This window comes from Pimephales promelas, chromosome 24, assembly GCF_988280905.1.
Source record: "Pimephales promelas chromosome 24, fPimPro1.hap1.1, whole genome shotgun sequence".
NCBI classification, from domain to species: domain Eukaryota; kingdom Metazoa; phylum Chordata; class Actinopteri; order Cypriniformes; family Leuciscidae; genus Pimephales; species Pimephales promelas.
Genome location: NC_142792.1, coordinates 29256621 through 29268799, shown reverse-complemented (window position 1 = coordinate 29268799; position 12179 = coordinate 29256621). Strand labels below are relative to the sequence as shown.

At 38.8% G+C, this 12179-nt stretch overlaps 1 protein-coding gene across 2 annotated transcripts in view; it reads right to left on the bottom strand.

Annotated features, from left to right (window-relative positions):
• The window catches only part of LOC120487491 (NACHT, LRR and PYD domains-containing protein 3), a 54406-nt gene that overhangs the window by 24445 nt on the left and 17782 nt on the right, over positions 1 to 12179 (bottom strand). Inside the window, exons 6-8 of one of the 2 annotated variants that reach the window (XM_089126869.1) lie at positions 11036 to 11209; positions 592 to 762; positions 313 to 483 (exon numbers count right to left, since the gene is read on the bottom strand). In XM_089126869.1, the coding sequence (XP_088982995.1) occupies positions 313 to 483; positions 592 to 762; positions 11036 to 11209 (516 nt within the window). The remainder of the gene's footprint in view (positions 1 to 312; positions 484 to 591; positions 763 to 11035; positions 11210 to 12179) is intronic. The other variant, XM_089126868.1, reaches the window with a different exon arrangement.

Genomic DNA, 12179 nt, shown 5'->3' with positions numbered 1-12179 from the left:
GTGTACATTACTGGGGATTTTGATGCGTGGAATCATCCTGGAGAAGATCGATGTTAAAGTATGATTTTCGCACCAGAGGGCAGGTAGCAAGGTCAAGCCCCAGTGATGATGTTAATTGGTGTGGTGATGAATATTGGTATTGAATGCATTATTTTCTGACTGCAAATATCATGTCCATAATTACAACAAAATTGGAAATTACAACAATGCAAATGCTGTTTTTGTCTCTTCTTCTGGCATTGTATCATATTTGTTGACAAAATTTTAAAAATATATATTTTTGTATTAATTGTTTAATGGAAACCCATTTACCTCAGTATCTGTAGCTGACAGTTTGGGCTTTTCAGTCCATCAGAAAGCAGCTTCACTCCTGAATCCTGCAGGTCATTGTTACTCAGGTCCAGCTCTCTCAGGACGTTTGAGTATTGAAGAAATGATGATAAACTCTCACAAGATTGAGCAGTGAAATTACACATGGCACATCTGAACAAGAAAAGCACAATATAATTGCAAACAGAATAAATCTTAGCTGAGTGATTTTTACATAATTAATGCAAGATAAAAATCAATTGCAAGTATTTGAGTTCAGACCTCAGTATCTGTAGCTGACAGTTTGGGCTCTTCAGTCCATCAGAAAGCAGCTTCACTCCTGAATCCTGCAGGTTATTGTTACTCAGGTCCAGCTCTCTCAGGACGTTTGAGGATTGAAGAACTGAAGACAAACTCCGACAAGATTGAATGGTCAGATTACAGCCAAGTAACCTGTGTGGAGAACAAAACAAACATCAATATTAATGTGTTTTTCATGTAGGGTTTATAACAGGGGTTCTCAGCTCAGGCCCTTGAGATCCAAACCCTTCGAACCCTTCGCTCAAACCCTTATCAAATACACCTGAACAAACTAATCACGGTCATCTGGATTACTAAAAAGTTTCAGGCAGGAGAGTCTGATCAGAGTTAAACTCTGCAGGAAAGTAGATCTTGAGGGCCAGAGATGAGAACCCTTGGTTTATAATCTGAAACACACATAGCAAAATCCCCAGAGTAAAATGAACATTGCTCAGTGTTCATATGTGTCCACTGTACAATCTACAACTGACTTACAGACACCCAGCCTAAGATGAAATCAACTGAATATATAATAAGACATGACATCTCTCAAGATCTCAGCAGAGGATGATTAAACAACCACTAACCAGGAGGATTTTAACTTTAACCATGACAATGACATATCCAGAGCCGGTCCTCCCTATATGCAAAGAACGCAAGTTGCCCAAACCACCAGTGGCCCCCTTGCTCTTAAAGATGTGTTCATGATTAGGGCTCCAAGATCAATTTAATTAAATTAAAATTTTACTTTGTATGATTATGAAAACACCATTTCCTTTGAAGCAGTGTGCTATCGCCCTTCCTACGTAACTTTCAAATTAGTCGAATCATGTAACGTGATACACAGTCTCCTTCTGGATGTTCTCGATACTAAAAAATAGTGTAAAGTTAAAAGTGTATTGACCAGTGAGAGAGATACTGTTCCCCAGGCGGCTTTCTGTGTACGCAATCCAAAGCAAAACACGGAGAAGTATAGGCTAATCTGAGCCTCAGGTGTGTGCTTAAATGGACAAATACACATTTGGAAATATGTCCAAATGTCTTCAATTAAATGCAGTCAGTAATGTTTTAAGTAGGGATGCACAAATACCATTTTTTCCAGAAGGAGTCCAATATCAATACTTTAATTTTTGGTATTTGCTGAGACCGACACCTGTATTTTCAGTACATTTGTAACTTTTTGATATATTGAAACCAAAAGATTTTAAAACCATATTAGTTAGCTTAATTTGTTTAGTAAATATATATTTCCTTCAGTTATTTTCATGCTTAAGCCTGTTAAACTGTATTTTGAGAGGTTCAGTTGCTCTACCATATTTGATCCATCATGTAATTGGACAGCACATATTTAGAGCAGCTCCAGCAGGGCTCACTGCTGAGGATTGGGTCAGTGGTTCAAATGTTTAGATACCAGTGACAATTTAACTGAGAGGGGTCAAAGCACTAGCATATAGTTTTCCTATTATTAGTTTAAAGCAGTGTTTCTCAAACTTTTTCAGCCCAAGGACTACTTTATCTCGCAATTTTTTTCTGAGGGCCACCTAACCAAATCCCACTCTAACATGCACCCCAAAAAACAACAAAATTGCAAGGATAAGGTTTTTAATCTTAAGAATTATTAAAACACAAATGCAATAATATGATCAGGATTTATTATTTGAATTTTATTTAATTTGAAAAAGTAAATGTGAAATGAGCTGCAGCTTAATATGAACAACAAACTGCACATGTGGGGGGAAAATGCAATTAAACATACTGTCACAGCCTAGGTCCCACTTAATGTTATTCCAAAGAGCCATTAGTTTAAAACTGAGGTGGTGGGCATATGAAGTCTATGGTTGTAACTATGGTAACAATAAAATGCTGAAAAAAATGTTCCCCTTAATGTTCAAATATCACTGAAATTACTGGGATTTTACACATGAAACAAAAACTAGTACATTACTAAACTAACAGATCTGTAGATTTTATATTTTGAGATTTCCATCTAAAACTGAACGTGAATATAAGCCTAAGCCTTTCTAAAAATGTAATTTCGTTTTGTATCATTTGTATCTAATTTTTAATCAATGTTTTATCAACCAATTGCCTGGATTTAATAAATAAGAAGCAAATATAACAGACCATATAATTAGGACATGGAGGAGCCAGTGAGATTGCATTGCTCGTGAACTGGAGCTCTTCATAAATGAGCCGAAACTCAGCGTTTAAGCTGCCTCACAGACACAAGAAATATAAAGAAAGCTTAAAAATGTCTAATTTTAAACAAAACAATTCAAACCGAAAAGAAACCGAGTGATCTGCTTATGTAATCCATATGAAAAGTGCATTTCTCTCTACAGGCGTGTTAACTACTGCGGCCACTATTGCAGCCAACAGACACTAATCAACAATTAAAATGTCTCCTTGCTATATATGAAACGATCATAATCATTACTTTTGCCGGTTCCTTGTTGCAGCTTTTGTGTTATAGGCAGCATCACCCTCTGGCAGGGGTGTAAAGTAACCAATTACAAATAGTCACGTTACTGTAATTAAGTAGTTTTTTTCAGAAATTGTACTTTTTTGAGTAAGTTTAAAATTGTGTAATTTTACTTTTACTTGAGTACATTTTAAGTGATGTTTCGGTACTTTTTCTCCGCTATTTTCCTTCTGTTTGTGGCCGTTACTCGTTACATGCTTGTTTTAATTTTATTTTTTTCCATCAACGTGATTGGATCGAGTAATCGGTCTCGTGACTGTCATCAATTCAAATTAAGCATAGAAAACTTTAACCGCCTATTCCTGCTGTTACTCGTGACTGCTGTGGAAGTGCATTCATCACGCATCAATTCAATCCAGATATCAGCATCTTCCTCTAATATGCTAAGGTACATTTCTGCTTAATATGATATTTATATAGGCTGGCCTGTCTACATGGCCTTAGAATCAGTGCACCATGTCGTTAACTTGAACTGCATTACTTAATAAGAAATTAGCACAGCTCGTTAATAAACAGTGTTTTTTGATTGATCCATTATACGATCCGTCATCATTTGGCAAGTGCACTTGCGCAAAAACATTTTTCATGCTGAACTTTTTTTTTTTGTGGATGCTGCTGATAAAACAGCTTAGCCGAGACTTCAGAGACAAAGTGTGTTTGTTTCTTTTATAAAAGTTTCCTGGATATAACTTCCCTATTTAATGCACGATTTTCCTTACAATTTATATTATCAGAATTACAATGTGAGTAAATGTAGCCGTGTAAAATGTAAGGGATGATGCCACCCTTCTAGAACAATGCATTTACGTTTAAATTGTAACATATTTAATAGCATGGAATAAAAGTATGTAATTAGTGTTAGCTCACTATCTTAGCCTTTTTCAGTGCATTAGTTGAGGTAATATGATAATATTAGTGATTCTCATTGATCAAAACACTAACATTGGTAACGGTTTGGAGAGAAATTGGGTATTTTTTTATTTTATTTAACCCATCTCTTGGTGTGTGATGCTGAACTATCATATGAATTTCTAAAAGTTTTTGAATTCTTTGCACAGTTATGAATATTGATATTTTATGTGCAACAATACCATGCTCAGGCCCAGTGGCTTTTCGCCTAATTTTAAATGCTTTCCCCCCCCCAAATAATATGATTTAAAGGAGAATTTCACCCATTGCAACATTAATCTTTATTGAAAGTTGATCATATATGTAGTCGAAATGTAAAAGAATTTTTTAATTTGGTGCCCTCTTGACCGAGAAAAGACAGAAAATAACCAAAGAGCGCATATGTATGAATAGACTACAGGTCCCAGAATGCCCCGCGTTGTACAGCTCCACAAGCCACACCCTCTGATCCGGAACCGCGCAAACAGAGAATTCACTCTTCCGTCTACAAGGCTAACATTAGCTGTCACCGGAGTTTGACATTCATTTCACATAAAATGTCTAGTTGGCTGTGGCGAGCAGGACGATCGAGGGCGAGGGATGTAACTTAAGAGGCCGGCGTTCCGCGCGAGGCCGGTGGCCTGAGTTATAACAGAGACTGATAATGAAAGACACATGTGAGCCGCGCGCCGGTCCCGCGTCTCTCACGGAGAACCGAAAGCATAAAACAGGGAGCGACGAAGGCAGATCGAGAGAGAAACAGGCCTGATTTAATGCTGCGTTTTGTTTCTGTTGTGTGTAACGTTACAGCAGTCGTCAATGAGGGGCTGCTGGCTTATACTTTCGTTTTGTATTTATTCATTTTACTATTAAAATGCTTAAACGTTAGCCGGTTCCTGCCTCCTTCTTCCCACAACAACAAACCCCGTTAACGTTACATTAGCAAACTCATTAGTGAATTACACCTCATTTGTATTTATTTCTGTTTGGTGAATTACTGCATGTTACCTGGATGTTTAGTCAGGCGAAACTATCACAACACAAATGTCCGTGTGCTCGTCTGATTCAGAGATTTCTTCCAGGAGAAATCGCCATCGTTGAAATTCTCTGCAGCAGACGGACTCTGTGTCCGTAGGCCGTGACATGCAGCGAGAGTACAGACAACAGCAATCCCCCCAACGCCAGAGTCAGTGCGGGGTCCTCGAGCGCGACAGGCCGCCGCCTCGGCGTCTCCTGCTCCTCCATCAGCCTCAGCTGCTCTAAACTATACTGCGACTCGTAAAGATAGTCACGAACATCAGATTCGAGCAGCAGAACTTCAAAATCCTCTTCTTCCATATCATATTTAGTTTCTTCCGTCATTGTCATAACTTACGATCTCCACAGCGCTTGTTAGCTTAGCTTCCAAACAAGATGGCGGATATTGATTTCAGTTTCTGCAAGTGAAGTCCCACCCACTGATCTGTAATAGGCTTGTAGGGTGAGTGGGTCCAACACCCTGGAATAATAATGAGCTAACATGTGTAGTTCTAAAGATTTTAATGAAATATGACTTCCTGCTTATCGTGAGCGATAAGCAGGAAGTTAAACACTTAAATCCTTATTTCTCCCATCTCAGGGGAAAATAAGGAAAAAAACCATGACCATTCAAAAATATGACTGGGTTTCTAAAGATACAAAGCTTAATGCAAATGGGTGAAGTGACCCTTTAAATGGTGATGAGTGTATTGATTTGATGCATTTTAAAAAGATGGATGATAGATATTCTTCAATCATTCTTACAAAGAACAAAATATAATATGAATTACAGTATGTGCATTTTTTTTTAATTTATAAATTGTAGTGCACAGTGTTTATTATAAGGGGTAGAATCCGCACCTCAGTACTCACTACTCACTACTCTTCAGTACTTTTAAATAAGCTACTTTTTTACTCTTACTCAAGTAGTTTTTTGACAAGTACTTTTTACTCTACTCACACTACATTTATTGGAATGTAATGGTACTTTTACTTGAGTATGTTTTTCCAGTACTCTTTCCACCACTGCCCTCTGGTTACATGAACACGGCGTCACCACCGAATCAGCACCGAAAACATCAGGATTTTTTAGTTCACGAGTTCACACTTACAAATCAGTCGGATAGATTCAATTGGTAAACATATTTGACGTGCTGTCCGGGGAGAGGGCTCTGATCTTGGTAATTGGCCCGAACGCAGAGTAAGTGTGCCGATTGTCTGAAGCCCATATAGAATCATGCCAACCCATTGGCTGATGGCGCGGGCGCCGCCTTGGTGCTCTTACGTCGTCATATTATATTAGCGCACATTATCTGGTTTCATTGTACGAAATTATTTCCAGGCGGTAGCGTAGAGTGGAGCTCAACTCTAGTCTACAGTGATGGGCGGAGTAGTGGGAGTGGCCTGCGGAGCTGAGCATTGCAATGCACTATGGGGATTGTTGCAATCCACAAGCACTAAAAAGTCATTTTCTGCCTTTTATTGGCCAAGAAGGACCCAAATTTAAAAAAAATTATGCTATTATAATACATATATGACCCACTTTCAATACACATTCATGTCTCCACCAGTGGAATTACCCTTTAACTGCTTCTATTGTTCTCATTTGTAAGTCGCTTTGGATAAAAGCGTCTGCTAAATGAATAAATGTAAATGCATATTCATCACTGTATAAATTAAAGGGTTAGTTCACCCAAAAATGAAAATTCTGTCAGTATTTACTCACCCTCATGTTGTTCCAACCCCGTAAGACCTTCGTTCATCTTCGGAACACAAATTAAGATATTTAAGATATTAAGATCGCTCCTGTATACTAGTCCATAGGCTTCTTGAGGGACTGGCTCTTGCTGTCCCCGAAAAGTCATTAAAGACATCGTTAAAATAGTCCAAGTGACTACAGTGGCTCAATCTTAAGTTTATCAAACGACGAGAACACTTTTGTGCGCAAAAAAACAACAAAAATAACGACTTTATTTCAACTATTCACTTCCTTCTCCATGAGCCTGTAAGTCAGTTAACGTAGTGTGATTGCGTAAAGCTACGTCACACGTAGGCTCACTATTGGCCGACGCTGGTCATGTGTGTGTGATGCGTGTGACGTACAATAACAGAAGCTTACGCTATTAAACTAGTAACCTGACTCGCGCAGAGGGAGAAATAAACGAATAGTTGAAATAAAGTCGTTATTTTTGTTTTTTTGCGCACAAAAGTGTTCTCGTCATTTGATAAACTTAAGATTGAGCCCCTGTAGTCACTTGGACTATTTTAACGATGTCTTTAATGACTTTTCGATGCCAGCAAGAGCCAGTCCCTCAAGAAGCCTATGGACTAGTATACAGGAGCGATCTTAATATCTTAAATATCTTAATTTGTGTTCCGAAGATGAACGAAGGTCTTACGGGGTTGGAACAACATGAGGGTGAGTAAATACTGACAGAATTTTCATTTTTGGGTGAACTAACCCTTTAAATATAGATGAATATTTTATAAAGTTACTAAAGTGATTCAGTCAATAGCAGGGAGTGATGACTGTGTTTGTAGTTTGATTAACAGTCAGAAACATTAGGCTTTTATTAGGCTGCTGCTGACCGAATGCACATCCAAGAGAGCCTGTTGTACTGTACATGCGTTTCCTTTTATGACGCATATTTAAGATATAACCATCTATGTTTACCAGGATACTCACCAAGATGCATGTTTTAAATAATTTTGCATGAATTTGTCCATTAAAGCGCAAGACATGAAAGATAATTCAATTCAATTCACACACTGTGAGTGGCACTTTCAGGGCACGCGCTTCGGACGTTTGCATTCATGAAATTTCTTGACCTGTAAATGTCCTGTGATCATGTAAGAAACCACTTGATATACATAAATCACGTAACTGTCACGGGGTAGGTGCAGGCAGACAGACAAGCAGAGTCCAAAAAGCTCCAATATAAGGGTTTAATCACAAATAAACAGGATACAGGCAGGCGGAACGCGGGGTAACATTAACATTGACCGACAAGGACAGAATGAAACAGAGGAAACTAAATACACTGAGGAATCAGGGTTAATGAGGTGAAGACAGGTGATACAGATGAACAGGACGCTGAACGGGAGGCTGATGAGGGAGTGAGTTCAGGTGTGCAGACGAGAGGATCATGGGAAGTGTAGTGCTGGAGACGCAGACAGGATGGTGCAGACGAAGGACTGTGACAGTAACAGTTCATGTTTTACTTACAGATATGATTTAGTTTTAATCCAAATGACACGTGTGCTGAGTGAACGATCAGCAACCAAGAGCATACAGCAGAAGTGGTCTCTCTCTCTCTCTCTCTCTCTCTCTCTCTTCAGTTAAAGTTAGTAAATACTTGCTTCGTTTTGTATTTGTATACAGGTTCTACGTTTGTGCCATTGTATTTGTATTGTGCCATTTATATATCCGACCGAACAACAAACTTTCCACTGATGTCTGTGAAAGGGTTGCGCTCGACCAGGTCACACATCTGTGCCGCCGTACGCTTGATCCACTGTCCGTTTTTCTCTTATCAGTTTGTGCACCACAGCTATATAAATATATATAATTATTTCACTAATAGACCAATACTACTTTTGCGTCATTGAAGGGTAACGCCCCTTTTTGGGGGAAGACAAACGGATTCCCCTGAGAACAATCAATCAATCAATCAATCAACTTTTATTTATAAAGCACAATAAAAACAACAGTAGTTGAACATTGTGCTGTACAAAAGAAATAAAATATCGTAAAAAAAGCAAGACTGACCGCAAAACTAATGTGAAAAGGAGGGGGGGGTGTTTACATCGAAACCACCAATTTGACCATTCAACATTCAATCAAGGACACTTGTAGGCCAGTGAAAACAGGTAGGTTTTTAACTTAGATTTAAAAACAGACTCAGTGGATATTAATCTTAAAGATACAGGAAGACTATTCCATAGTTTTGGACCAACAACAGAAAAAGCACGGTCCCCTCTCGTCTTCAGCCTTGATCTTGGAACCATCAACAATCTTTGTTGAGATGACCTCAGTGATCTAGTACAGTCATTTAGTTTCAAAAGATCAGACAGATAGCTTGGAGCTAAATTGTTCATGGCTTTAAAAACAAAAAGCAAAATTTTAAATTCTATTCTATGACAAACTGGTAGCCAGTGCAACGAACGCAGTATTGGGGTGACATGATCAAAGAACAGAACTCGCTCTAGATCTGCAAAGTTTCTTTATAGCAAAAATGGCAGGAACATACACTTTGCCGGCCGAGGACTGTGACCAGTATTTAAAGAAGCTACTGGATACGGAGTTACGGAGGTGTCCCTTTGAAATGGTCGAAAACTGGATTAATGACCCCACGCAGTGGCCAAATATGGACTATTCAGACATCTCCCACTATCTCGTGAAATCACCAAGTAGCCTATTTTTTATCATTACACACTCACAGTATGACAAACTAGACTATGTCAATAGCTTAAATTAAGTTAAATATGATCCAACTGATATGGCGTCATAGTTTTGTTGTCGACTAGCTATACTAGTTAGAAAGACGAAGCTGCTAGCAGCTAACGTTATGTGATTAGCTCTCAATAGGCACACTACCTTGGCTGTTAACTGAATTTACTAAAAAAACTAAAGTGGACTTGGCTGGTTTCTGCTTGTGTCTAGAAAGTCGAAAGTCTAGAGGACTTTGAAAATTGTAAAAAAGGTTTAGAGTGTACGGCACTGAGCTAATCATGTAGCAGCTAGCAGAGTCGTCTTTCTAACTAGTATAGCTAGTCAACAACAAAACTATGTCAATAGCTTGAATCAAGTTAAAGGATTAATTCACTTTTGAAAAAACGTTTGCTGATAATTTACTCACCCCCGTGTCATCCAAGATGTCCATGTCTTTCTTTCCTCGGTCGAAAAGAAATTAAGGTTTTTGATGAAAACATTCCAGGATTTTTCTCCTTATAATGGACTTCAATGGGAACCAGGTCCAACCGAGGTCCAAAAGACAGTTAATAACAGTTTCAGATGCAGCTTCAAATGTCTTTAAACGACACCAAACGATGAATAAGGGTCTTATCATGCGAACCGATCGGTTATTTCAAAGCTTATTCCAAAAATGTAACTTTTCTAAGGACAAATGCTAGCCTTGTAATATATTGTGAGGCACGTTTGCAACATCACGTAATACGTAATTACGTTCAAAAGGTCACGGGCGACGTAGCCGGAAATATCGTTTAAAGACATTTGAAGCTGCATCTGAAACTGTAATAACTGTCGTTTGGACCTCGGTTGGACCTGGTTCCCATGGAAGTCCATTATAAGGAGAAAAATCCTGGAATGTTTTCATCAAAAACCTTAATTTCTTTTCGACTGAGGAAAGAAAGACATGGACATCTTGGATGACATGGGGGTGAGTAAATTATCAGCAAAAGTTTTTTCAAAAGTGTCCTAAACTAATCCTTTAAATATGGTCCAAGTGATATGGCCTCATCGTCTAGTTTGTCATACTGTGAGTGTGTTAATGACAAAAAAATAGGCTACTTACTTGGTGATTCCACGAGATAGTGGGAGATGTCTGAAGATGTCTTCAAAGGGACACCTCTGTAACCCCCGTATCCAGTAGTTTCTTTAAATACCGCTCACGGTCCTCGGCCGGCAAAGATAGTGTGTATGTCTGTGCCATTTTTGTTATCAAGAAACTTTGCAGATCTAGAGCGAGTTCTGTTCTCAGGGGAATCCGTTTGTCTTTCCCCAAAAAGGGGTGTTACCCTTCGATGACACAAAAGTAGCGTTGGTCTATTAGATATATTACTTCATAGACAGCACCTAGAAAAGTGTTATATAAATGTAACAAATTAATTCTCCTTTATCCTCATTATATCCTCTGTTGTAACAGAAGATAAACTCTCACAAGACTGAGCAGTGAAATTACACATGGCACATCTAAACAAGAAAAGCACAATGTAATTGCATACAGATTCAATCTTAGCTGAGTGATTTTTACATAATTAATGCAAGATAAAATCAAATGCAAGTATTTGAGTTCAGACCTCAGTATCTCCAGCTGACAGTTTGGACTCTTCAGTCCATCAGAAAGCAGCTTCACTCCTGAATCCTGCAGGTCATTGTTACTCAGGTCCAGCTCTCTCAGGATGGTGTTTGAGGATTGAAGAACTGAAGACAAACTCTCACAAGATTGAACAGTGAGATTACAGCTATGTAACCTGTGTGGAGAACAAAACAAACAGCAATATTAATGTGTTTTTCATGTAGGGTTTATAACAGGGGTTCTCATCTCGGGCCCCTGAGATCCACTTTCTGGCCGAGTTTAGCTCAAACCCTTATCAAATACACCTGAACAAACTAAGGGACTAGGGATGGGAATTGATAAGATTTTATCGATATCAATGCCACTAACGATTCTGCTTATCGATCCGATTCTTTAACGATTCTCTTATCGATTCCTGATAGCACTGTGTGGGAAAAGGTAGTCATATGCTTTTTCAGGGGGGAAAACAAGTGGTTTTATTTGTTTTAAACCTTACACTTAACTAAGCAAACTGTTCTTTTTATGTTATTTATGTAATAAATGGAACCTTATTAAAAAGTTTTACGATTAGTTATTCAACGATCATAAGTCTCGTGAGTTCAGTGTTGGAAGATCTAACCATTCATTAAAACGAATCGGTTCAAATGAGTCATAAGTTCGGGAATTGAACGTGTCATCATCGGACGTGTGCGCGTTGTGTGATTATCCTGGCGGTTGGGACATCCCACAAGATGTGTGTCATCAAAGAAAACATTTCATCCCTGGATCGTTTTTTTCCGTTTATTTGAAGAGTGGTTTATGTCAGCTGAATGTGCGGAGCGCTTTTAAGAGAAGATAAGGCAATGGAGGCCTATTTTAGCACAATTCACAGCCAGCGGTAATTCTGGAAAAACAAATCTCCCAATGCTCCACATGAAACTTTAGTCTCCTGACCTTACCATCGTGTCGATTATTTTGATTAATATGTGCGAGGGAGAGAGAGAGAGCAAGACAGCGCTTAGTTTTGAGACGGTGAAGCCTGAGAGAGAGTGCGCGCGCACGTTCGCTGGCAACCTCTCTCTCTCTCCCTGCTCGTTCAGTTTAACATGCGCGCTGTCACAAGTGCAGCATTTCATCACTACAGAGAGAGACAGTTTTACTCACCG